Source organism: Paroedura picta, chromosome 3 (genome assembly GCF_049243985.1).
Source record: "Paroedura picta isolate Pp20150507F chromosome 3, Ppicta_v3.0, whole genome shotgun sequence".
Lineage (NCBI taxonomy): Eukaryota > Metazoa > Chordata > Lepidosauria > Squamata > Gekkonidae > Paroedura > Paroedura picta.
This window is the reverse complement of record NC_135371.1, coordinates 44,085,440-44,111,181: the sequence shown is the minus strand read 5'-3', so window position 1 is coordinate 44,111,181 and position 25,742 is coordinate 44,085,440. Positions and strand designations below refer to the sequence as shown.

Genomic DNA, 25,742 nt, shown 5'->3' with positions numbered 1-25,742 from the left:
AGCTGAGGGGGACTGAACCTTCAACCCTGAACATATTCCCCAAAAAAGTGCCTTTTCGAGATAGGGATGCGAGACTGATGCTTTCCAGTACCTTTCCCGTATTTATAAAACGAAGGCGTAAAAGGAGCTGCGCAGGACACACGCCCTCCCGTTGGATCGCTCACCTCTCCCAGAATGTGCGCCCCGAGAGAGACTTGGCGTGGCTCGGAGGGCGATAGAAGCCTCTGAGAGGAGAAGGGGACAGTCTTGACCGGTGGGATTCCGACCTAGGCTGGTGCCTTTCCTCGCAGCCAGCAGGGCCAACAACGCCTCGGTTGCTATGGTCACAGGACGGCGCAGATTTGCCTCTGCCCGGCTTGCTTTGCGCTCGGTTGTCGCGCTCCGGATGCGGGAACCTGCTGCTCGAGGGGGCGACTGTAGTGACTTCTACAGCCAGAGAAACCGGGGTTCAAAGGTTAATGACACCTTTCTTGTAGGATTTAATAGTTTTAACGTAATTGGGGAGGCTCTAAAACAAAATCGGAGTCCAGTGGCCCCTTTAAGACCAACAAAGATTTATTCAAGGCGTGAGCTTTCGAGTGCAAGCCCTCTTCCTCAGACTCTGTGTTACTACCAGTCACAGCTTTTATATGGTTGTTATTATGCCTGTCTTGAATTCATGCTCGTTTTTGGCTCCCACCGTTTGCATGTGTGTATGTATCATGTATAAGATTACCCAATTGTCCCACTTTTGGAGGGACATTTGGGGCACCTGGCAAATTATACTTATGTTGAAATTTAAATATATATATATACATTTTTGTTGCTCCATATAGATCAAAATTTTAATCAAGACGCCCCCCCCCCGGTCAATGGTGTCCCGCTTTACCAATGTTAAAATCTGGTCACCTTAATTATGTATCATGAAGACTTATGCTGCAGTAAGTTTTTAAGGTGCCACAAGACTCCTTTTTGCCCTGAACTGATTCAGCAGATGTGTCTGTGGGCAAGGCTGCCATTACTGGGTAGTGAGGGAAACACGCCGTCCATGTGCATATATTTATTGTTGGCACTGAGCAGAAATCTCAGGGATAAACTCAGGTAAGCCTTGTCACAAATGAAGCTTTGAGGATGCAGAATTTCTTTGCACTGAAAGGAAACTGGCGTTCCTTTACAATCAACAAAGGAAAATGACATGGAGAGGATGACGCCTCATTTGGTCCCCTGAAATATGTTAATCACCTTATGTATTAAAGGTAAAGGTATCCCCTGTCCAAGCACCGGGTCATGTCTGACCCTTGGGGTGACGCACTCTAGCGTTTTCATGACAGACTCAATACGGGGTGGTTTGCCAGTGCCTTCCCCAGTCATGACCGTTTACCCCCCAGCAAGCTGGGTACTCATTTTACCGACCTCGGAAGGATGGAAGGCTGAGTCAACCTTGAGCCGGCTGCTGGGATTGAACTCCCAGCCTCATGGGCAAAGCTTTTAGACTCCTGCCTTACCACTCTGCACCACAAGAGGCTCTTTTACCTTATGTATTCCACCTGCTTATATTACCTTTACATCCTATCAAAAAAAAATTCAGTAGTAGAAAGGGATAACCTGTGAGGGGCATCTCATTTTCTTTTTCCCTGCCCTTTCCTCAGTTGCTGCTTTCTTCTCTCCATCCCAACAGCCAATGTATCTGCCCCTATGTCTTCAGCTTTCCCTAGAAGCCTCTCTTTGGAAAAATTGTGCCTGAGTTGTACAGTGCCATCCAGACCTGGTACAGGTGTGTATTGCGAGCCAAGCCTAGTATCATGGTACTGGACTGGCTGGGTCCAGTAGCATGGTGGGAAACCTGCAGGGACTTTGCTCAGGGCACCTCACTTTCCCCTTTATGCTCTCCCTACACTATTCTTTCCCTGCTCCTGACAGCCCCATATCCTCAACTTTCTCCACTTCCTTTTCTCCTTTCCACTAACAAAACTATCTCTTATCTACTCCCTCGTGTTGTATTTATGATTTATTTACTTCCTTCATACCCTGTTATTCTCCCCAAAGGGGACCCAAAGCAATTTACATAATTCATTTTATCTTCACAACAACACTGTAAGGTAGGCTGATAGTGTGTGACTGTCCCAAAGACACCTAATGAGCTTCCATGGCAGAGCGGGTCTTCCACTCTAATCACTACATTTTAAATCCCCAATGTATTAATTAATGTTTTAACATCAAGTTTTTCTGCAACTGCCATTTTTCCTCAGGTTTGCAAAGAGCTGTCTTGTCTGTCCATGGTCCCTGAGTGTTGTCATATCCTGAGGAGGGGAAGCTGTCAGGGGGCAAGATCCAATGCCAGCTACCACATGCTTCTCAGCTGCATAATCTACCTCTTCCTTACCTGCTTCCTTGCAGGTATTGTGCCATCCATGCTCCGAGGTATGCAGGGAGCAGATATGTGGGTGGTGCAGGCATTTGGAAATTCAGGTGGGGAAAGGGCTTGTAAATGGGTGAGGGAAGGATGCACAGGCATATCAGAAGAGGCCTACTAGATCAGATCAGTGGTCCATCTAGTCTAGCACTGTCTCTCACAGTAGCCAGCCAGTTGCTTGGAAAAGCCAAGCCAACAACGGGGCCTAGAAACTTTTTGCCTTCTGGGTCAGGTGGAAAGGAGGGCATAAGAGTCTTGGTGGTAATGCACTGGAAATAAGTTGGTGGAAGAAGAGTTGGTTATTATATGCTGCTTTTTTCTACCAGGAGTCTCAAAGTGGCTTATAATCACCTTCCTGTTCCTCTCCCCACAACAGACACCCTGTGAGGTAGGTGAGGCTGAGAGAGCCCCGATATTACTGCTTGGCCAGAACAGCTCTATCAGTGATGAGCCCAAGGTCACCTAGCTGGCTGCATGTGGAGAAGGAAATCAAATCTGGCCTGGCCTGCCAGATTAGAAGCCGCTGCTCATAAGCACTACACTAAGCTGGTGAAAGATTAGGGGTTGGTTGTCTCCTCCTGGCCAGAAGTCCGCTTGTCAGCATGATCTGGGTACAAGCATCGTATCAAGCGCTGATTGATTAGTAGTTCCACAGGAGAGCAGCAGGCAGATCAAGTTGTAAGTGTCACCGATGGACTTTCCAGGGCAGTACAAAAGCTGTTAGTTGTAACTGTTGAGACAGATGGACCTCTGCAGTATCCAAGACAAAAGGATCTGTGTCATCTGCCAGTCTACAGCAAAGAGACCCAGGACTGCCTTGTGGTCCATGATGATGGAGAATCGGTGGCCATAGATGAAGTCATGGAATTTCTTCACTCTGGCAAGGATGGTGAGGGCCTCCTTGTTGATCTAGGCAAAATTTTGCTCCACTGGTGACAGGGTGTGGGAGAAGAATTTGATGGGAGTCTCCAGGCTGTCCAGGCACGGGTAGCTGAGGACTACACATATGCCATGTGGGATAGCAACACAGGTGAGGATGATCAGCATGATTTTGTTGAAGTGAGCAAGGGAGGCGACAGTAATTAAAATGTTTCCCTTTAAGATCATAACTTGCCACCTACCTTGCCAATGTTAAATCCGTGGGTTCAGGAAGAGACAGTGCGATCGCATTTCAGATTTTTATTGACCCAAGCTAGAAAGGACATACTGAACTCTCCCCAAAACGCCCCTATATGTACAAAACAGAGCAATGGATGGTTCCCTCCCACCAGATGCGCTAGTGGTCACTTCCCCTTTAAAACTGATTAGCTCCAACATTTGGGATGTGGCCGCGGACTGGCCAACTGTAATTGCAAAACTAAGATCCTGCCTCGAACTTCAAGCTCCGGTCCTTGGCAGCTCCGCATACAGGAAGGAACCCTGTATGGCGGCCTAAAGTCCTTGGTCGGACTGAGATAAAATGTGAAAGGTCTCAGGACGCATCCTGGAGGAAAAACCACCCAATTTTGAGACGGCGTCTAGCGATTCGCCTCCTTTTCGCGCGCAAGCGCACAAGCACTACTGCCCGTCCGGGATGCCCATGCACTTCCGGGCTGTGGGGCTTCCCGTTTCGTCGGGCGCGGCACAGACGCCATTTCCCGGCATGCCCTCCGTTTCCGCCTGCCCCTCCCCCTCCCGCGCTTCAGCCCCGGCTTCTCCCATGTGGCCTTGCGGGGCGGGCGGCAAAGTGCCTATCCGGTGCTCAGCCGCGGGCCCGTCGGGGGAGGAATGAATGGTGGCGCGCGGCGGGGTTCATGCGGCGGCTGCTGGGCTGGGTGCTGAGGGCCGTGTCCGGCCTGCAAAGCGGGGGGCAGCGGCTGGGCCTGCGGGGGCCTGGTAGCGGCGCCTCTCTCGCCATGGAGCGGGCCGTGGTGCGCTGCGTCCCGGCCGAGCCCAAGCTCAGCGTCTCGTTCGTGCTGGGCGACGGCAGCGCCCGCCATGTGCAGCGGGACCAGGCGGAGCCTCTGGGCCGGGCGCTCGCCCGCATCGCCAACAACGCCGGCAAGGGCAACGCCAAGGCGGCCAAGAAGAGCAAGAAGGCGCGGGCCGAGAGCGGCGCGCCGCCACCGCCGCCGCCCACCGTGTGCCTCTTCTCGCAGGACGGCCAAGCCGTGGCCGAGAGCGTGCCCAACGCGGAGGCCTGGCAGGACGGCGCGGTGCTCCAGATCGGCGAGACCCGCTACCGCGTGGAGCGCAACCCGCCGGCGCTGACGGAGCTCCAGCTGCCGCGCTCGCTCCTCGCCGGCTTCCCGGTGTGCCCCAAGCTCCGCACCGAATTCGGATTCCCCGCCCACTGCCTTTTCCGCTGGTACCAGGAGCACAAAGCGGAGCCGGCAGTGGCGGCGGCGGCGGGTGCGGCCGCCCAGACGGAGTGGCGGGAAGCGCCGGGAGGCACCGAGCGCGTCTTCACGCCCAGCAACGCGCACGTCGGCCTCCGCCTCAAGCTGGTCTGCACGCCGGGCAACGAGCTGCGGCGCTACGGCGTGGCGCGCGAAGTGGAGAGCGGCGGCCCCGTGGAGGCCGGCCCGGGCGCCTGCACCTTCGACGCGCGCCATCTCTACACTAAGAAAGTGACCGGCCCGGGCCTCATCCGCACCGTCACCTACAACATCCTGGCCGACGTCTACGCGCAGACCGAGCTCTCCCGGACGGTGCTCTACCCCTACTGCGCGCCCTACTCGCTGGAGCTCGACTACCGGCAGAACCTCCTCAAGAAGGAGCTGGCCGGCTACAGTGCCGACATCATCTGCCTGCAGGAGGTGGACAGGGCGGTCTTCGCCGACAGCCTGGGCCCCGCGCTTGAGGCATTCGGCTTCGATGGGCTCATCCGCCTCAAGGGGAAGCAGCAGGAGGGCCTGGCCACCTTCTACCGAAGAGACAAGTTCAGCCTGCTCAGCCAGCACGACGTGGCCTTAAACCAGGTCCTGGTGGAAGACCCTTTACACAAAGAACTAAGAGACCAGTTGGCCCCCTATCCCGAAGTGCAGCAGAAGGTGCACCAGAGATCATCTGTCCTGCAGGTATCAGCAGATCTGCCTGTGGGCACAGTCTGCAGGGGGTGAGCAGTGAATGATAGCTATAAGGAAACATAGTAGGTGGTAACCAGAAATAAAGAAGGCGGGGCTCTTGGGCTTTTAATGGAGAAGGAGCTTCTGACACACAACAGAGCTGGAACTGCTGAATTGCTTCTAATCGTTTTATAAAGAAAAAAAGGAGATCTGCTCACTGTTATGTCTGTGTACTCTGCAGCTGGCTATGGGTGGAACACAAGCAAAGATGCCAGTCATGTCTGTTTTAAGGTGGTATATTGGGGGTGGGATATGCCATCAAGTTGCAGCTGACTAGCTGACCGCATAGCGTTTTCAAGGCAAGAGATGTTGATGTGCCATTCCTGGCCTCTGTGTAGTGGCCTTAGATTTCCATGGTGGTCTCCCTTACCAATGCTTACCAAGGCCAAGCTTAGATTCCAAGATCTAGTGTGCTTGAGTTCTGTTAGTGCCTGTTCTCTAGAATGTGGCTTTGATGTTCAAACAGCATCATGGTATGTTGCTAATAATAATTATGGCCTTTGTTGAAGTTGGTATTCAGTGCAGTTCTACTATGCTTCATGAAATACTCAGAGAGAGGGGCCTGAGAGTAGAGATGTAATAGCCGGGGGGAGGGGGGAGCATAAAATTTTGGTGTGTGTTTTTCCCTAGGCCTTTTTCTTCCCTTCAGTTTTTCTGACAGAAATATTGGAAATTTGGGGGAGCACTGTAAGAAACTCTTATGCAATAATTTCTGTTTTCAAACCAGTTAAATACTGTTAAAGACAAAGGGGGCATGCTGTGGACATGAACAATTCTTAAATCCAAGATGCATTTCTGCACCTGGGTGGTATCTTATCTTCATGAGAGGAACATGCAGGGCTTTCATTGCTTCTCAACAGTTGCATGCCTTTTTTGTCATGTCAGCTTGACCATGTGGTTAACCCTTTCACTTATCCTCCCAACCTGTGACACATTTAACCACAAACTGGGTAAAAAGTAGCCTATTGTCCTACTATGAAGGGGAGATCAGAAGGAGATGGGCAGTATCTGCACCAAAGCCTTAGAGGAAAACTGAAATGTTTCATTGTGAACTTAGCTCTCTCTAACCAGATAGCGAAAATTAAGATGCACATAGAAAAATATAAGGTTTAGTTCTTTCAAGTACTAGTTATACTTTTAACATTGCTTTCATATGACTAAGACATAAAAGTAAAATTCGTTCAGGTTTGATAAGACAATAAGTATTACATATATTTCAGTTATTCTCCAAATTTCTGGGTTCTTTTGGTGGGCAGGGACAAAAATCCCCCATCTCCCCCTATGTCTTTAGAATTTCCAGATATTGTACGTCCCTGCCTGGGAGGAGCAAAGCTTCCGTACTCTAAAATTGTCAGGAGAAATGGAGAAGGAATACCTTTGTTTAGGAGCAGAAGATGACCCTGAAAAAGTAGCACATTGTTCCCAGAGGTGTAGTCAGGTACTGAAAAAAGCTTTGATATGAGAACTCATAGAATGTTTCTTGTAGGTTTCAGTTCTTCAGTCTACAAGTGATCCTTCCAGAAAGGTTTGTGTTGCCAACACCCACTTATATTGGCACCCAAAAGGTAATTCTGCAATTTGTAATTTATGAACTTTCAAGAAAATTTGATTTGGTGCAGAGTAGTGAGATATAAATGCAATGATATGTTCTTCCAAAGCGTGACCTCAGCTATGGCTGGAGTATGACATTCTTGCCATATGAAGTAAATTGTTCTGTGGTGAGGGGGTGGTGGCTTAAAGTGTTTTTTTCAAGGAAGGAGGAATTCACATTCTGCTGGTTTGCAATTGTGACATAGAAAAGGTTAACCGAAGGACAGAAGGGTTTAAACACACTCAGACCAGGCAGTGGACCACTGGAAATATACCACTTTAGAGCAAATAACGTGCAGTAAAAATGATGGTATCCAGTACTTGGTTAACCAGCATGCATTGCTGCAGCCTGTTCCACAGCAACTGCCTGCTGTTCAGTGAAAGTGGGAGGAGAATGAGTAAACTTTGGGTCTTGGCCACAGGTCAGGACCCTGCAGCTCATGCTGCTGCCGAAGGACCATTGCCCATGGCTGGTAGTTGGCCAAAAATCACTGCGCTGTGGCTTGCTGTCTTTCATCAGTGAGGTAGCAAAGAGGCAGGCAGCACATCGCCCCCTGGTTGTGACCATGGCTGCTGTGGCAGCACTGGACAAGCAGCATAGTAGGCTGTGTATCTTGGCTAGTTCTGGTTATGTCTTCCACTTCCTTGGTACCTTGCTACTGCATTTGCAGGTGGAAAAGACAGAACTCCAGGCTTTGTTAAGTCACTCCAACTCTTAATTTCTGGACAGATGTGATTCAAAAAAATAAAAAATTAATATCCTTAATTTTCTTGTGTTTATTTAGGTGGAAACATCCGTCTAATCCAGGCTGCAGTAGCATTGTCTCATATTAGGCATATAACACATGATGTGTATCCTGCCACGCCAATTATTTTCTGTGGGGATTTTAATAGCACACCATCGACTGGAATGTATAGTTTCATCAGTAATGGTAGTATTGCTGAAGATCATGAGGACTGGGGCTCAAATGGAGAAGAAAAGCCGTGCAGAATATCTCTGACCCATCCACTTAGGCTTAAAAGTGCTTGTGGAGAACCAGCCTACACTAATTACGTTGGTGGCTTTCACGGATGTTTGGACTACATCTTCATTGATGCAAATGCGCTGGAGGTTGAACAAGTAATTCCACTGCCAAGTCATGAAGAAGTAACAACTCACCAAGCCTTACCAAGTGTTTCACACCCATCAGATCATATAGCACTAATATGTGATTTGAAGTGGAAATAGGCTAAATTCTTGGTCTCTATTCCTTACTCCAAAGCAAGGAATTTTCTCAATTTGGGAATTTAGGAGAATTCAGCTTGAATTGTGGATTAAATATGAATTTTTACCAAAAAAAAATAGATAAAAATGTTCACATGCATTATATCAGATTTTTCAGCTCCATGTAACAGGTCATGATTATACCAAGACTGCTGTTCTAATTAATGGGTCCTTTTTATGCAGATAAGCAAAGCAGTCAGTGTTTAATGATGACTTAAACTGTATTATCCTAATTTTTCAGGTGGTTTTTACATGGTGATTAAGAGCATTTTTGTTTAAATTGTAGTCTAATATGATGAGCAACATAGCTCTTTTTATACAAATTGGAACAGGTAAGAAAGTTTTGGTATTTTCAGTAAGTAATGTGCCCACTCAGTCTGTTGTTACTTTTTGAGAAGGTACTGTGTTAAGCTGCCCAACTGTTTACATATATACTACTGTAAACCATTGTTAAATTTAGCATTCCAAAAAATTGGCAACTGCCTACTCTCATGTTTTGCAACTACTTAATGTAACCCAATATTGGTGTGCTTAAATAAAAATCATGTCTATATCTGTTTTTTCTTGATAATATGCTAACAGAACTTCAATAATCAGTCTTCCTGCTTTGTCTCAAATATGCAAACAATATCATGCCACAGCAACATGACATCACTTAAGGTTGTGTTTAATTGCTTTTCTAGTTCTCATCTTTTTATCACATTTTTACCCCAATTTTAAAGTAGAATATCTGTTTCACAGGATAAATGATGTCTACATACATGAAATGAACTGTTCAGAAAAACATGGTAGAACTCTCTATCTGGTTTTGATGTGTACATGTGGTTTGCAGCCATTGTATTTACTAGTATAAAAAGGAATAGTAATAAGATGGGCATCCTGCCGTATTAACCATGCTACAGGTTTTTGGCTGTTTGACTTGTTCTTGAAATGAAAAATAATTGCATAAGAATGATCCTTTCTGGAGTGGCTGCCATGTTAATATATTGGAATAAAAATGGCCTTGTAGCATAAGGTTTTATGAGCCTGCACCCAAACAGGTGTATGAAGCACAAGCATACATTTGTATATAATATACCATTTATGGTCACTTGGGAGTGGTCTGCTTCTCTGCTCCTAAGAAGTGTCATTGTGTAAGTGTGCATAAGATTGCAGTGTGTTCTTGAAGTGCTCTGTCATGTTGCTTAATGGCACTAAGAACAACTTCTTGTATCATAAAAATCTTCAGTGCCCCTGTTTAACAGAGTTAGTCCAATCAACAGAAAACATCTATGAATCTGTGTAAGTTCTTTCTACTTTCCTGCAGAAGGAGGCATGACAGAACAGCCTGTAATTGCTGCAAGCCAACCAGCATTCCACATCATGTTTGCAGTAATGAGGAGTGAAACATGTTGGTCATCATTACTGTTAGAATTAAGTATCCTTCAAATCCCAAGAGTGCAACTACATTCTAAGATCTCTAGGAGGGATAAGAATTCTGAACAAGTTCTGTGGGTCCACCCCTCTTCTGGAGCTAACCATGTTTGCTATCAAATGGAGGAGCAAGGCTTAGGATATGTTGCTCAGTAACCATTTTGTCAAAATAGTCACCAACTTTCCATTCAAAACTAATGTTTTCCTTTATTGTTGGGTTTATTGTTGTAAAGAGTGATCTGTGAAGTCACCTTAGAAACTGGACCTTCCATTGTGAAAACTGAAAGATGCTTCTGACGCTCTTTTTATTGTAGAGTTAAAACAGTGGGAGGGGGATGGTAATAACCATTTAGCAATTTTCTGAGGTCTGCATTTAGTACTTGTGCAGTTTCATACAAGTACATTGCATTATCAGCTTGATAAAGTGCTATTCTCTGCATGGAAAACATACCGAGAAAGGGATTTGTGCAGCCCAAGTATTCCAGCTCTAGAGAGTTCGTTATGTGAGACTGCAAATTTAATTATATACTTCTTGACCTGTGACATCTGAACGTTAAATTATGTCCCCAAATGCCTTCTTTAAACCTCATAGAATTAATGTGTTAGTATTTGTTACCTTTAGGATCTTAGAAAGGCCAGATCTTGCCAGTTTTCCAGCAGCAGTGTAATGACTGTAGCTGCAGCCTGCTTTAAATTCCCAGGTTCCTAGGACACCAAGAGCTACATGGCAGTTACAAGTCTGGCAGGCATGCTATATCCATCTATGCCCCTTAGTCCCTGTTCATGCCATATGGCAAGATTCCTGATTTTATTTGAAAAAAACCTGTACAAATTATTGTTCTTACAATCTTGTAAGTTAGGTTGCTAGTAACCCAAGGTTATAGAAGCTTTTTGAACTGCACAGGTATTTGACACTGGGACTCTCATTTAAAGTTAACTGTCTGGTGCTACCTGTAGAACACACCTATGCCAGCCTGTTAAACTGCAAAGTTTCCCTTTAAGATTATAACTTGCCATCATTAATAATAGCCCTGCTTCCCAATTTTCTTTTGAGAGAACATCCCACATAAGGAAGATAAAGAACATTGGGCATTAGCTAGCTGAGTTATCATCCAAGCATTTTTCCTAGTAAAAAATTCATACCCATCCATATCCATAAACAAGTATAATGGTGAACAGTACACACAAGTAATTCCCAATTTGAGCAGTGAAGTCATTCCCCACTTTTAAGATCTACTGAAGAGGAAAACGATTTCCTATTAAATCTACAGAAAGATGAGGTGTACTGAAGTAAATATTTAGTATCCATTTTACCATGGAAACTATTCTCCAACTGGGTTTCTAACAGGTGGCTTTACAGTGGCTGTTGTAAAGCAATTCATGAAACTAGAAAATCCAGTGAATGACAAAAATCAGTTCTAGGCTTATTTATATACCACCCTCCCTGGCGGCTCAGGGTGGTTTATACTGAAAATTTTAATAGTACGATACAAAGAATGTCAATCAGAATATATAAGATTTGTAACAGAACTCGTAATAGAATAACGTTAACATAACTTTATAACTCAGCAATTGTATATCGTTTACTGTGCTGTGATTTGAACTTTCATCTGCGAGACGTAGTAGGAGGGGGCTCTGGGCTGGTGGAGTTGCTTCATGGACCTTGACTGAAAGCTTGGTGGAAGAGCTCCATTTTGAAGGCCCTGTGGACTTGCTTTAACTCTGGCAGGGTCATGATCTCTTCCAGGAGCTCATTCCACCAGGTGGGGGCCAGGGCAGAAAATGTCCTGGCCCTGCAGTCAGACAAGCCTCCCTGGGGCCAGGGATCACTACCTTGTTGGTGTTTACAGAGTGTAGTGTTCTCTGCGGGGAATAGGTAGAGTGGTGATCCCTCTAGTACACAGAGCCCAGATCACATATGGGCTTGAAGTTTATGCCTGATGGGCCAGAACTTTAAGCCTGATCTGGTATTCAACTGGTAACCGGTACAGCTGTTGGGAGTATGGGCCAGATGTGGGCCTTCCAAGGGGTTCCTGTGAGAACCCTGGCTGCCGCATTCTGCACCAGTTGTAACTTCCGGAATCAGGGATAAGCGTAGGTCTGCGTAGTGTGAGTTGCAGAAATCCAGCCTAGAAGTGACTGTCACCTGGATCACTGTGGCTAGGTGTACTGAGGCCAGGTACAGTGCTAGTAGCTTAGCTTGGTGCAGGTAAAAGAATGCCAGCCTTGCTACTCTTGTGACCTATTCCTCCATGGAGAGGGTCTGTGTGCTTAGGAAACTTTGGGTTTAACTGGGTTTCTTCAGCTTGTTACAAGCACATGGCTCTAGTGAGCAGGGGTGTCCTGGAACTCACTAGGCACAGGGCAGGTCAGCTGAGTTGGAGCAAAAGGAAGCATAGGTAAAACTGGTGCAGCGTGGTCAGAGTCCAGCTCTAGGGTAAAACACAAAGTAAGCAATTTGGCAGCAAGAACAGGTTCAGGGATAAATCCAGAAGTCGGGAGTCTAAACACGGTCCAAAGGGCTAAACTCCTGAGACAGAATCAGTGCTAGTGAGAGCAGGAGCAAGTTGATGCCTTGCTCCCACAGCCAGTCTTCCCCTTCTCCCACTCTTTATAACAGACACGCTCTTGTCTTGCAGTTGGATTGCATCCTGTAGGTGCATGAATGGTGGGATGCTTCCTGATTCTAAGCCAGGGAGCCGAGAAGCTGGGATGCTGCTATCAGGCTGCAAATCTTTATTTGGCAGGGCAGAAGTAGCTTCTTGTAGCAGACTGTGACTAGCTGCAGATTAGGACCTCCTAGACATGCCCATTCCTCTCTTGAAGAGTCCTCTGTCTCTTCAGGGTTAACTGTACCTGACTGACCCATGACAGGGGCTGAATGAGGCCAGTCATCTGAGGAGCTTAGGGAAAGAGCTTCACATCCCAGGTAAAAGCAGAATTAGAAGTAAAACTTCAGGAAGTGCATAAACAGAGGGAATTAATTACAGGAGTTGGGTAGGTAGATAACCAAGTCTTTAAGTGTGACAAATAAAGCTGAAATGTGAGCCTAGCACTAGTCAAAGTTTAATTTCCTAAGTATAGGATTCTATGTAGTTCCAGGTAAGGACCTTTTCATTCCCCTAACACCGGGGTAGTCAACCTGTGGTCCTCCAGATGTTCATGGACTACAATTCCCATGAGCCCCTGCCAGCAAACGCAAACGCTGGCAGGGGCTCATGGGAATTGTAGTCCATGAACATCTGGAGGACCACAGGTTGATTACCCCTGCCCTAACATATATAAACTTCAGCAGCAATGAAGTTAGAATGCAAGCAGGGTGTTTTGGACTTCTCAGAGCTTTGTGAAGTATGTCACATGTACAACATGAAAGCTGACAAGGTGAGCAAAAAAGTGAATTTGACGAGCTGATGGTCATAAATGTTAAAAGTTTTTCTTCAAACATATCAAGAGTAGAAAACTAGCTCGGAAGGCAATTTGGTCCTTTGGGGGACAAAGGATTGTTTAAGGAAGACAGAAAATGACAGAGAATTATTGAAGCTGGTAGAAAAAAACATTTTAGTTAATTTTCTTTTTTAGTTACCTGCAACCGAACTACAAATCAATAAGAGGGAAGACATGGCAACAACAGTAGGTAACTGACTAAATCAGGACTGATTTTATTGTGCCACTTCAGAGCAACACGGCTATCCATTTAAATCTAATGTATAAGTATGAACTGATTACTTCCATTTCATCATATTATATCTGAGGAAGTGTTCATACACATGAAAGCTCATACTTTGAATAAAATTTGTTTGTCTTAAAGGTGCTAATGGACTCTAAATTCGTTATACTTATGAGGGCTTGTCAAGAACTCAAATATAAGACTACTGATCATACCTTACCACTGACATTGGCAAGGAAATTAGAGGCCAGGTAGTCTAAAAACTGTTCCAGGTAAGCTAACAGAATATTTACTAAAGAATTATTAAGCACACAGAGGAACATCATCTGCTAAGGAGAGATCACCGTGGCCTCTGCAAAGGGAAGTCCTTCACCAACCTCGAGTTCTTTGAGCAGGTTAACAAGCATTTGGATAACAGCAAACCAGTAGGTATTATATACTTGGGTATCCAAAAAGCTTTTTAACAAGGTACCTCACCGAAGAATCCTGAGTCGTTAGCAATCATGGGATGAGGACTGATTGATTAAACAGCAGGCAGCTAAGAGTAGGAATGAATGGAAAGGGACATAATGAAGTGAGCAGTGGGCTCCCACAAGGATTGGTGTTGGAAGCAGGGGTATTTCATTCGTTCATAAACTATGGAATTACATCTTCTGAGCAGTATAGTAGCCAAGTTTGCAGATACAACGTTATTCAGGATAGTAAAATACCAGCGTGGATCTCTAGTCTATGTGAGAAACGAAGTGCAGTATGTCTTAGTGCAGAGTAATACATATTGGAACAAAAAAAACCCAGTTTCAAATATATGCTGATTGGATTTGAACTGGTTGAAACGAACATTGAAAGAGATAATGGGCTTGCTCTGTGCAGCTCAATGAAAATGTGGTAGCAGTGAAAAATACAAACTCCATTATTATTATTATTAGGAAAGAGATTGAGAATAAAATGGTCAGACTGCAGACAGCTCTTGTGGCATCTTAGAAAGGACATTAAGAGAACTGGAAAAACTTTGAAGGGGGAAACAAAGATTTGCACACCTTTCCTATGACAATAGACTGGAGAGTCTGCCACTTTTCAGTTTCGAAAAAAAGGCATGATAGAGGCTATAATATTAGAATTTGAGGGGGCACTCAACTAAATTGTAGGGAAACTGTTTCAGATCAGACATAAAAACACTTTACTCAGGAAGTAATTAAAATGTGGCATCCACTGCCAGGAAGGTAATGATGGGCACCCTAATAGACATATTTCAAGGGCGTTAGATTTGTAGAAGAGCTCTATCAAAAGCAACAGGTCATATCCAGAGGCAGGAAACTTGAATAGCAGTGCTGAGAGGCAGCAGCAGCAGGGGTTGTCCGTAGCCCCTACACTGTTTGTCCTCCAGGGCAACTGGTTGGTTAACATGTGAAACAGGAGCCTGGACTAGACAAACTACTAATCTGATTCAGCAGGCCCTTATGTTCATGTGCTATATATACTGGTCAGCAGGTATGATACCCAAGAGGTTGCTGTATTCATACCTGCTCTTTCAAAACAAAAAACACCTCATTGACTTCATCAAGGTAAACAAGAACATTACCCAGTAGAGATGTTATTTTTCAAAGTAAATATAGCCATACATTTTTCAAACCGATGTACCATAAAATACTTGGCAGTAAATTTTAAATCATATTACACTTCTGCATCTTAAATTTAGAGCACCAATAAAAAAAATCAGTAATTGTTTTTGTTCACGATCATTTGGGGTAACAAAGATAAAATAAAACATTATTTTTAGACAAAGGTGCATACCAGTGAAGATCCATTTTTCATCTCGATGGGCATTGCTAGAAGGCCTGTCAAATTTAGGTTTTCCAAGCATATAAAACAAAGGAAAACTTTCTCATGTCTTCTCAGATTAAGTATAAAGCAGACACACTCTTTGGGCAGTTTGTATTTTATTACAATTTTTACTGTTAGTAGTTTCATATCTGAACATCTTAAAAGGATTTAGATTTACAGCATCAAAACACTTACAGGATCTTAGCCTTGATGATTAACCAGCTACACTGTACATAAGTTTAACTGCCCATCTTAATTTTTTGCCAAATTGAGAACAGTTCAAAGGCTATTCAGATTTCTTGTGTGTTTGGTACAGAAAAAACTCCGTTTATTGAAAAAGAATAATTCTGTCACACATTCATATTATCAGTTCCACAAACTTATGATTCCAGGAGCATACACAAAGCTATACATCTGTATCATTAGGAATAATTCTGAGTAGGTTATGAAGAAATTAATCCATTGAGTCTTTAAGAATTTTCCAAAAATCTGTCTTTATGAAGATATGTTCACCAATAAACAGTAAAACTTCCGAAGAACTATTATACACTGGGCAAAACAGGCTGATACCAAAAAGCAACATGCAACAAAAAGATACAATATAAAGGAAGACAATCTGCTGAATAGTAAAAACCTCAACAAGCTCGTTGCAACCAGCACAGAAATATTCTACCAATCAGATTCAATTCACACAGAGGCAAAAATGGGCTTACAGAATCCAAAAGGTTAATAAAATGTTCCTCAGTGCAGAATATTTGAATAGTGTTTTAGAGAATTTTCCTCACTGGAACAATATTAGGAAGTGTTATGAGGGAGAGAAATAAATATAAATGGAATGCTAGTTTAAGTCAGCAGACTGTCTAAGGAATGGAAATATCAGTGACTTAAAGAAAATGGGGGAAATCTTTAAAACATAATTTAATTGGGGCTCAAGAAGCATTCAAACAGATTTCAAAAGTCACAACTATATTCAGGCATTTCGGCTAACAGTAGAAATAAAAATCAGAAGATACACTTGTTTTCCAAATTAAGGAGTTTTTTTTTTACCCAAGTATATTGTTACCTTGGCAACATATATCTTGGTAAACAATAATTGGCAACAAAATAAGTCAAAATGCTGTAATATCCTGCCCAAACCAGTTCCAGATACGGTATAATAACCAAGATGCAAACTAATTTTGTTGTAACAAGCCTAGACCACTTATATCAAACATGTCCCGGTGTGAAAGTCATCCAGTTTCGGTTAGCGTTTTGAAAGCTCATTTGACAGCCAGTCAAGTCCCTCATACAGACCGGTTCCTTGTGTAGCACAGGTAGCCTGAACATACCACTGTTAAGAAAGGAAGAAAATGTTTAATACTATGCCGGGGGGGGGGGGTAATCAGAAAGCTTTTCAATGTTTTCATTATCATGCAAGATAATAAGAGCATATCCAGGAACAGGTGTTCTAAAAGTATATCTTTTGGAAGTCCACTGGGAGCACCGTTTGGAGATGTCCATATTATAAACCTTTTAAAATACACTATAACTTGAACTACACAATAGTCAACTTAAAAAAAAGAGATCTGACACAAAACATGTGCTAGTTCGTAGTACACAGCCCAAGCAGAAGGGAAGACGGAAAGGGTGATCTGACCACATGAAGCTCCTCCTTCCCCCATGCTGCTGTTCAGCACAAAGGAAAAGTGGTCAGGTTCAGACTAGAAAAAACCAAGCAAAACAATGCACTTACCTGGTTGGATCAAATGATAAACAAAATACAAACCAGGAGGTGACCGTACTGAGATTTGCAGTGACCTACACATACTACATAATATAATGTTCTAACATCATAAAAAAAAATTATTACATAGTAGGAATTCACTCCATCCCATATGAGCATGCACACAGAGAAGATTACTGAGAATGGTAACAGCTATAAACTATCAAAACTTTCAAGTTTTGTTAAGCAAGAGAATACCACACAGTGGCATACTTTTTATATTGAACTTTTACTTACAGTTCTGTTGCGCAGGGACTGAAGGCCTAGTTTGTCTGTCATTTCACTGATTGCCATTGCATTTGGCAAGTCTTGTTTGTTTGCAAAAAGCAGCAGCACTGCATCTTTCAACTCATCTTCCTGAAGCTGGTAGGAAAATTTTTTTTAGTTAATTTTCTTTTTTACAGTTACCTACAAGCGAACTACAAATCAATAAGAGGAAAGGCATGGCAACAACAGTAGTTACTGACTAAATTTCCAAGAATCCTTCAGTGCATGTTAGTAGAAAAGATAGGGCATAATATCAAATTAAACTAATGGCTTCAGGATTCTGATTTTATTGTGCTATTTCAGACCAACATGGCTATCCATTTAAATCTAATGGCTTCAAGGTTTTATTGAACACAAATGTTCTGAGAAGACTTGTAAGATTTATTTATTTATTTAAATTTTTATGCCGCCCTTCCTTTACAGAAAACATTTCGGAACATTTACATGAAACAGTATCGGTATCAATATAACAATATAACAACAATAACATACCAACTAGAACAGTATTTCGATAACAATAACTTTGACACTCCCTTGGTATGTTCGACCTCTCAGTCGGGGGGGGGGGGGGACCTGTAGATGTTTTGGGTCAATCGGCCTCAAGCAAATGCCTGGTGGAAGAGCTCCTTTTTGCAGGCCCTGCGGAATTGTGGAAGTTCCGGCTTCAGCACAGAACAATAAATTAGGACTCAACAGGAAATCTTCATGAGATCTGGTGTTTGGGTAAACTGAGTCTTCCACGCCTCCGATTATTTGTCGCACCTTTATTTGTGGTAATTTGAGGCACATAAGGCATTCAAATTCAGATCAAAAGTCATAGTTACCATTTTCTGTAACTCCTCTGCTGCTTCCTGAATTCTCTCTCTGTCATTGCTATCTACCACAAAAATGAGACCCTGAAAAGAAAGCAAGTTTGATGAGAAATAGGTATCTACAACAGTGTTGAAGTAAAATCTAAAGTCACCACTGAAGAAACTTTTGCCCCTAAAAAAAATCCCTCAAGGGTTGACCGGTAGGGATCAAACCTCACCCACCACTCCAGAACGGAATTCCACATGAGCAGTTCCATTACAGTGGACCCCTATCCCTCAGAACAGCTAAGTGGGCTGCTAACAGAAGATTCACATTCAGTATTTTTAATGTAGCAGTAACACATTACAAATTGGAACGGAAAGTAATATTAGTTTCACTTTTAACTAGTTAAAGTGAAGTTGAACATTAAGTTTGCAAAGCTATTCAGGAAGCTCTAGGAGTAGGCCATTCTCAGTATTTCTTTGCTGATACAAGGGCTTGGCTGTTAACAGCCACTGCTGTTAATCAGCTCTGTTGGTTGGCACTGTACAGAAACTATGGCAGTGGGGAAGAAACTTTACTTGACAACACCATAGTGTATGCTCTTAATTGAGTTCCAAGCCATGTTTGCCCAGGTTTTTTACCATTTGTGTTCAGTCTTCCTTGTCATTTTAATTGCTTATAATTCCTTGTTAATTTACAAGATGGTTCTACTGCACAGAAGGCACTGAGGTACAACAGTGTCAATTGCCTGTTAATTACATTAAGATGACAAGGTCTGCAAGCCCCCACAGGGCACAGCATTTTAACTGATGTTCATAATCTGTAAATGCCAGGGACTTGCACCCTCATCAGGTAATGTTAGGGTACACGAGCACAATTAATCTCCAAAATGCAGGCTTCCATTTACATAACCTGTCAAGAACAGACTGAACATGCGTGGTACTACTTGAATGGTGCTACCAAAGTACTGAGAAACACCCTGCGGCTGCAATAAAGAGCATGGGCAGTAAAGCATACCAAAGAAAACAGCATGGGGCTGGGTTCAGCAGGTGGTGTTACAGAACTGCATAATATGGAACCATATTTCACTTGGAAGCAAATCAGCCCCACACAAGTTTACAGCACAGATGTGTGACTTGTTCCCCATGGATGGGATAAAAGCATTTAACGCCATATTGCTTTTCACCTTTAGCTGGCATGCACAAGGGGAGTCAAGCTTCTTGTCCAGCACAGGCCCCAAGATTACCAAGATGATCTTATAAAAGAGCAGCAGGGAGCACACTAAGCCACTGTCTGTATACAACAATGGGCTTCATAAGGAGAAGTAGACAAACAGAATCCAGGCAAGATACACAATATGGTTAGTCTACACAGACATTTGAGCATTCTCTGTTTTGAGCAGGGTCACACTCTTCCCCAGTTCACCACGTGGGTGTCTTGCAAAACTTTGCTTCACAGCTTTGAGTAAAGCTTTCTACACTAAACAGTTTCACTAAACAGTTTGGTGCTTCTGCCCATCAGCTATTAGGTTTAAATACCTGGTAGCCATTCAGTTCTCCCCAGGCAATCACCCCCCCCTTCTCCCGGCTGCAGCTTCTGAACTTGCCAGTTCAATTTGGGGGCCTCCCTGAACAGGATTTTTCATGCCCATCCCTTGCTGTGACCATTCTTCCAAAAGTACTATGATCCATGATCACATTGCTTGGTGTTCCCTCCTTCTTGAAAGGGAAATTGATTAGGAAACAATGTGAGCATGCTTCTGCAGTAATTCCCATTTGCAGATTATTTATTCTAGCAAAATTTATGAAGGACAGATTTCTATTGTTCTGCCAACACAGGAGAATAACTTTTTCTTCACAAAAACAATGACTTCATCAGTGTGCGAAGAAAAGTATAAAAGTTATCTATTACAAGGCAGTTCAACATTCACAAAATTCAATCATTATTCTGATTTTAGCCAAATCCACAGCTTATTCAATGGTCTTTAAAAATCCAACATACTGCTCACTGAACATTCCAAGCACTATAAAGCAGAACTAATAAGCAATGTAATTTGTGTCAATAAGAAGACTGCCCTGAAAAAGATAAAATACTCCAACATTCTAGCATAAACTTTATTTTAAGCCATATTTATTGTTTTCATCCACCTCAGGCAATATTTTGAAAAAACATAGGATAGAAATATTATGAATAATGCTTTTCACAGGCATTATCACTTTGTAACAGATCATCAAGTAGATGTCAGTAGTCTTACCTGTGTGTTCTGAAAATAATGCCTCCAAAGTGGTCTAATTTTATCTTGACCACCAACATCCCAAACTGTGAAACAGATGTTCTTATATTCTACAGTCTCCACATTAAAGCCTGAAGAGAAAATGCACACAAGTGATTATAAGAAGCAGGACCAGTAAGCATTCAACGCAGTAGTATTGTGGACACTGGTCAGGAGCAATCCTAACCAGAACAAGATGGGACAATGGAGTGGCTCTATGATTTCTAATAGAACAAAAGGATCTAAGACTAATAAATTGTTAAAGAGCTGTAACTACAGCTTCGTTTATAATTGCCCCCCATCAAATTCTAGAAAATCCATCTATGTGCATGTCAATAAATACTTCTTTCAATTTTGGTCAGTAGCACTGCTTGGGTTGCCTCACAGGCAATGACCCCCGTGTCCTCCAGAGGAAGCCTCCTTACTTTCTCAGAAGGTAGTCACTGAATCCAAACCATAGTATGAAACAAAACCCTTGATTTTTACTCTAGCATATTCTGTTAAAATCTGTCCTGCCATTCATAAATGAAAACAACAACACACCAGTATTAACAATATATTTTCTTACCAATTGTGGGAATTGTAGTGACAATCTCCCCTAACTTCAGTTTGTACAGTATAGTTGTTTTTCCAGCAGCATCCAAACCAACTAGAAAAATAAAGATGATCATTATTAATTCAATAAAGCCAAAGCATGCATTTTTTCATTGAAATGTGAAAATTAAGGGGCATTGGTGGTAGAAAGTGTTGACAAGTTGCAGCTGACTTATGGCAGCCCCACAGCATTTTCATGGCAAGAGGCATAGCAGCCCAGAACTTCCTCAGTGGTCTCCCATCCAAACACTAACAAAGGCCAATTCCCTAGCTAGCCTTGGCCATCTAGGATGTTACCCTAAGCACTTACTCCGGAGTAATATGACTCTATACTAAACAGCTTGTCTGCCTGTAGATTAACTTACATTTTTAGATTCAGCATAATTTTTGGACAGGCGGTATACCTGTACTGAACCAATACTAGTGTCATTCTGAACCACTATTTTAGCACTTTTGGCTCAAGAGCCCTATTTTGTGATAGTATTTAGCCAATCAGAACAGAAGGGCAAGTGGAGTTTACTATAAAATAATTAGAGTTGGAACAAAGATTAAAATGCAAGAAAGGAACAAGAACCCTGAGAGCTCCATGTAATAACTATGTATATGTACCAACTTTGCCAGCTCTCAACTTAACAAGATTAATAACTAGAATGATTTATGTTGAGTATGATACACTAAAGTAACTAAGATTTGCTAGAAATCACCAATATGTCATAAACCAATCTCAATTTAAAAAAATTAAGTTAGTTATCTCTTGATTTTTAAAAAACAGTATCGTCCATAAAATCACTGTTTAAGGCTTCATCAAGTAGTGAGGCAAGGAACTTGCATGAGTTAAAGTGTAAGGATATATGTATGCAAAAACAATATGTAGGACCAAAGAATTCAACACATTCCATAGTTAAAATAGCAATCTTTAGAAACTGTTTAATTCTTATTTTAGAATATATTAAAATGCACAGTCTGACCTACAAAAACAAACACTGAATTGTGTTAGAAATTACTGCCACTGCATATATTAAGAAATGCACCACCATACTAAATTAAAGCATCATATTCCGAAGATCATTGTATCATATTGTTTAGGACCAAAACAGTGAAACTTAAGTCTAATGATCTAGAAAACACAAGTAGGCTCCATTCTCCATTTGGATAAAGGACTTGCAGAGCATCCATAGGCCACAGTGTGGCCCTGTTGTCTACCCCCTCTCTAACTCCTAGTGTCCACAAAGCTACTACAAGCTCCGGTAGCACAAATTCACACATCCAGTCTAATCCCATGCTTCATTAAGGAACACAAGCTCAGCAGGAGAGATTTATGTTATATTTTACAGGGATTCCTTTGCATGTAAGTACAGTGTTGGGAAAGGCCTTTAGGACTGAAAACTGCACTGCTGAAAAGCATCTACTATTTTGAAGGCTTCTTAAATTGTACCCTGGTCTGGACATGTTTTTTCTTTGTTTGTGATGCTATCTAAGGACTTCCATGTACAGTTTTTTAAAGTTGTTTTTAGACTCTGGACTGGAAAAAACAAGTATGCATGTACATTTGTGTGATACACAGAAGTATGGAACTCCAAACATTTGTTTTACTTTCTTACTTTTCAGGACAATGCTATGCTGTAGGCACAGAAAGGAAAGGGAAACTTCTGTACTGGTTTGGTTTAACACCCTGTCTTGGTTGGTGCAAGGAATTTTTAAACTTAATGGTGCAATCCTAAAACCACAGACTCTGGTCCAGTACCACCTTAGAGACAAACGAGATTTTGAGGGTATGATCTGTTGAGAGTCAGAGCTTGTCGGTCTCTAAGGTGTTACTGGAGTGAAATCTACCAGTTATAATTCTGAAACACTCCTAAGAATGGTTTCCCGGAAGTAAACCCCACTGATTACACCTAAGCTGACTGGTTTAGGATTGCATTTTAAGTTTCCTTAAAAACTGCTTTAGGTAGACATAGGAATACTTCTGAAGGAGGAAGGTTTTGCAAAGGAGTAAGTGCCTTCATACAAATATAATCTGGTTTCAATCCTCTGATCTGCTAGTCACCATTATTTTAGGATGCCTATGTAAAAGCCACTAGATAGATACTTTGATGTTGGAAGATCTTCACTGACTCCATGTTTATTTCTATGCGCAATTCAATAGTTGATTTTGACCTCTACAGCCCTACATGGCCTGCCATCATAGGATCCAGAAGATGGACAGTCCCCATACAAACCCATTTCTGGATGTATTTTTATTTATAAGAAAAAAAGATGGTAAGCAGAGACATGAATTTTTCTGTTGTGACATTATGGCTTCAGAATCTCGCTTTTTAATATGAGGAACATAAGTAAAAAATATTTGTCTCTAAATAGTAATATTAAGTGCCATAAGAGAACTAAGCATCAGCTAATTTGTGGGAGGATGTCTAGTGACTAATAATTTCTACGTTTCCCTGTAAGATTCAAGAAAGGTCCAAAAAATAAAGGTCCAAAACCACTAGAAGCACTAAATTCACAGAACACAGCTCTACAGCATGAAACAGATTTTATATACTTTTATATGTGGATAAGATACACATAATTCGTTTCATGCATACAGTTCAGTCAAATGGAAGAATTCTGAACACCAGTCCAAATTTCAGCTGCAGTCAGATCTCTGCTGTGTTTTAATTCTGTTTTCTCAGGCTATCCCAAGTAAAGCTTTGGAGTTCTTTTTTTATTTTAAAACTCAGTGTATAGAATATACTGGTATTCTTCCTTTTCTGTGCATAATCTAGCCTTTAAAAAAAATCAAAATGTATGGGATACTGCCTCAACAACTGCAAGAGAGTGCATTTCACTTACAATATGGTACTGTTAAAATATTATCCCAGAAACACAGAAATGTAATCCTAAACCAGAAATCAGCTTTTCTGAAATTCTGCTTACAATGACAGAAGAATGAACCAAATTCCAACACTGATGATCAAATATATATGCACCAAACAGTACATTAACAGATTAAGAATCTAACTACATTGTAATTATTATTCTAGTAAACTGAAGTACATTAAAAAAAACAGATCATAGCCAAGGGGTATTAAGTAAACTACTTTTCAGAAAATTTTGTACTGTTAGTCCATTTATCACTATCAGAACTCAAAGTAGCAGAGAACAATATTATGCAAAGCAACAAATTGAATCATTTGAAAAGATATCTTTACTGCCCACCTGCACCTCTTTCATATGATTCAGAATGTTTTCATAAAAAGTAAGCTATACCTAAACATCTAAAATCAGGAAACTTGGGGAAATTATGGCAACAAAATATTTCAGCATCTCATTAATTGTTAGGGGGATGGGCAAAAGAATGGGAAGTCAAAGTACATACTGGTGACATGTTCCGTTTCTAGACCACAATTATTCATATGTTGGAAGACTGAGCAATTTTAAACATGTTTTGCTGATTTATCTACCCACAGAAAGCTCACTCAAGCCTAATGATAGTTAGATCAGGCACTTGCGATTCAGACTAAACCCTCAACCGTCCCACAGCAAATATTAAGACCTCCTAACCATATTTTGTTCAAAATATTAATGGCATAAGACCAATGTAATGAGATGAGCAGATTTTCATTATTAATGGGGGCAGGGAATGAAAAAATAAAATGGAGATAAATTCAACACACTACAGAAAACAAGGGAACATTCCTCAAGGTAAGTGTCTCTCTACATACACCTTGGTTGGCGTGGATTTTAAAGGTGGCTGTGACATGCTTTCCGCTTCTCTGCTAGAAGAAAACCACGATTACACATTTTTTAAATTTTAAAAAAGGGACCGGGAGAGCCACACGCACACACAGCACTGAAATATAATTTAGAAACACAGGAAGCCAATCCCACTGTGAAAGAACCCACATCCTGACCGGGCGACTGAAGATAAGTCCTCTGGCTCTAAAACGTCGGCCTCCAAATGGGGGGTGGGGGATTCTCGCGGCGATGCTCTCGGAGGAGAGCAGCCTCCAGAAGCCCACCGCGATCCCGCCCGCCTTCGGGGGACAGAGGCCTGGCCTAGCCTAGCCCAGCCCCCACCCCGAGCCAAGCCCCAGAAGCACCGGGGAAGCGGGGAAGGAGGGAGAGGGGGGCAGCGCCGGGGCCTCTGGTGGCGGTGGCGGCGGCGGCGGCTGGGGCGGGGTCGCCGCGGGGCTGGGGGAGCGCCTGGTGCGGGAGTGCCCGGCCCGAGTGCCTCACCCATGAGGATGCGCATCTGCTTCTTGCCGAAGAGACGCGAGAAGAGCGAGGAGATGGTGAGGCCCATGGCGGCGCCGAGTGAGGCGGGGGCAGCGGCGCAGCGAGCGAAGCACGAAGGCGGGCGGGCGGAGGGAGGGAGGCGGGCGGCGGCGGCCTGGGCCCCGGTGCCTGCTTCGGTCTGCGCGTCCCTCGCCTGCGGCTCCTCGGCCGACCCTTCTCTCCCGCGGCCACAAGGGCGCCCAAGGCGGCAGCGCTGACGTGGGCAACGGAGTCGGCGGCGGCTGACTGAGGGCTGGTCCGAGTCCGAGGAACCTGCCTGGCTCGCTCTCGCTCTCCTTTCTCTCGCTCGCTCGCTCTCTGCCACGTCACGGCCGCCCCGGCTCCAACGCGGAGAAAATCGCGTCACGCCCGCCACATCCTCACCGCAGCACCACCCACACGCCGAACCTAGAGCAGGCCTCGCGACACACAGGAAGACTACGACTCCCAGCTGTGACTGCCGGCTCCTGGCCTTCACGGCTTCTGGATTTGAGCCGCACGGCACGGCGGGAAACGTAGTTTGAAGGAGACGCCGCTAATCGCC

General features: G+C 43.2%; 3 protein-coding genes across 8 annotated transcripts in view; 1 reads left to right on the top strand and 2 right to left on the bottom strand.

Annotated features, from left to right (window-relative positions):
* DNAH12 (dynein axonemal heavy chain 12) overlaps positions 1–324 on the bottom strand; it is a 164,965-nt gene extending 164,641 nt beyond the window's left edge. For 5 of the 6 annotated variants that reach the window (XR_013229011.1, XM_077325482.1, XM_077325484.1 and 2 more), the window contains exon 1: positions 165–324. The gene's annotated coding sequence lies outside the window, so the exon portion shown is untranslated. Of the gene's footprint in view, positions 1–91 lie in introns of all 6 variants that reach the window. The other variant, XM_077325483.1, reaches the window with a different exon arrangement.
* Positions 325–3,974: 3,650 nt separating this feature from the next.
* Positions 3,975–8,906, top strand: PDE12 (phosphodiesterase 12). Its single transcript, XM_077325481.1, has 3 exons — positions 3,975–5,451; positions 6,986–7,064; positions 7,875–8,906. The coding sequence occupies exons 1-3, from the start codon at positions 4,186–4,188 to the stop codon at positions 8,315–8,317; spliced, it is 1,788 nt and encodes a 595-aa protein (XP_077181596.1). The 5' UTR covers positions 3,975–4,185; the 3' UTR covers positions 8,318–8,906.
* Positions 8,907–15,353: 6,447 nt separating this feature from the next.
* ARF4 (ARF GTPase 4) lies at positions 15,354–25,559 on the bottom strand. Its single transcript, XM_077325479.1, has 6 exons — positions 25,160–25,559; positions 20,919–20,999; positions 20,333–20,442; positions 18,108–18,179; positions 17,254–17,379; positions 15,354–16,584 (listed from the first exon to the last, which is right to left on the bottom strand). The coding sequence occupies exons 1-6, from the start codon at positions 25,224–25,226 to the stop codon at positions 16,498–16,500; spliced, it is 543 nt and encodes a 180-aa protein (XP_077181594.1). The 5' UTR covers positions 25,227–25,559; the 3' UTR covers positions 15,354–16,497.
* Positions 25,560–25,742: the final 183 nt, after the last annotated feature.

Bases quoted from the DNA above. Each gene is read 5' to 3' on its own strand.
- PDE12 (XM_077325481.1), top strand. From the start codon at position 4,186: ATGCGGCGGCTGCTGGGCTGGGTGCTGAGGGCCGTGTCCGGCCTGCAA. The intron at 5,452-6,985 runs GTATCAGCAGAT...TGTTTCTTGTAG, and splicing joins AGAGATCATCTGTCCTGCAG to GTTTCAGTTCTTCAGTCTAC. The intron at 7,065-7,874 runs GTAATTCTGCAA...GTGTTTATTTAG, and splicing joins CTTATATTGGCACCCAAAAG to GTGGAAACATCCGTCTAATC.
- ARF4 (XM_077325479.1), bottom strand. From the start codon at position 25,226: ATGGGCCTCACCATCTCCTCGCTCTTCTCGCGTCTCTTCGGCAAGAAG. The intron at 20,443-20,918 runs GTAAGAAAATAT...TTTTCTCTTCAG, and splicing joins CACTACAATTCCCACAATTG to GCTTTAATGTGGAGACTGTA. The intron at 16,585-17,253 runs GTAAGTAAAAGT...CTTTCTTAACAG, and splicing joins AGTCCCTGCGCAACAGAACT to TGGTATGTTCAGGCTACCTG.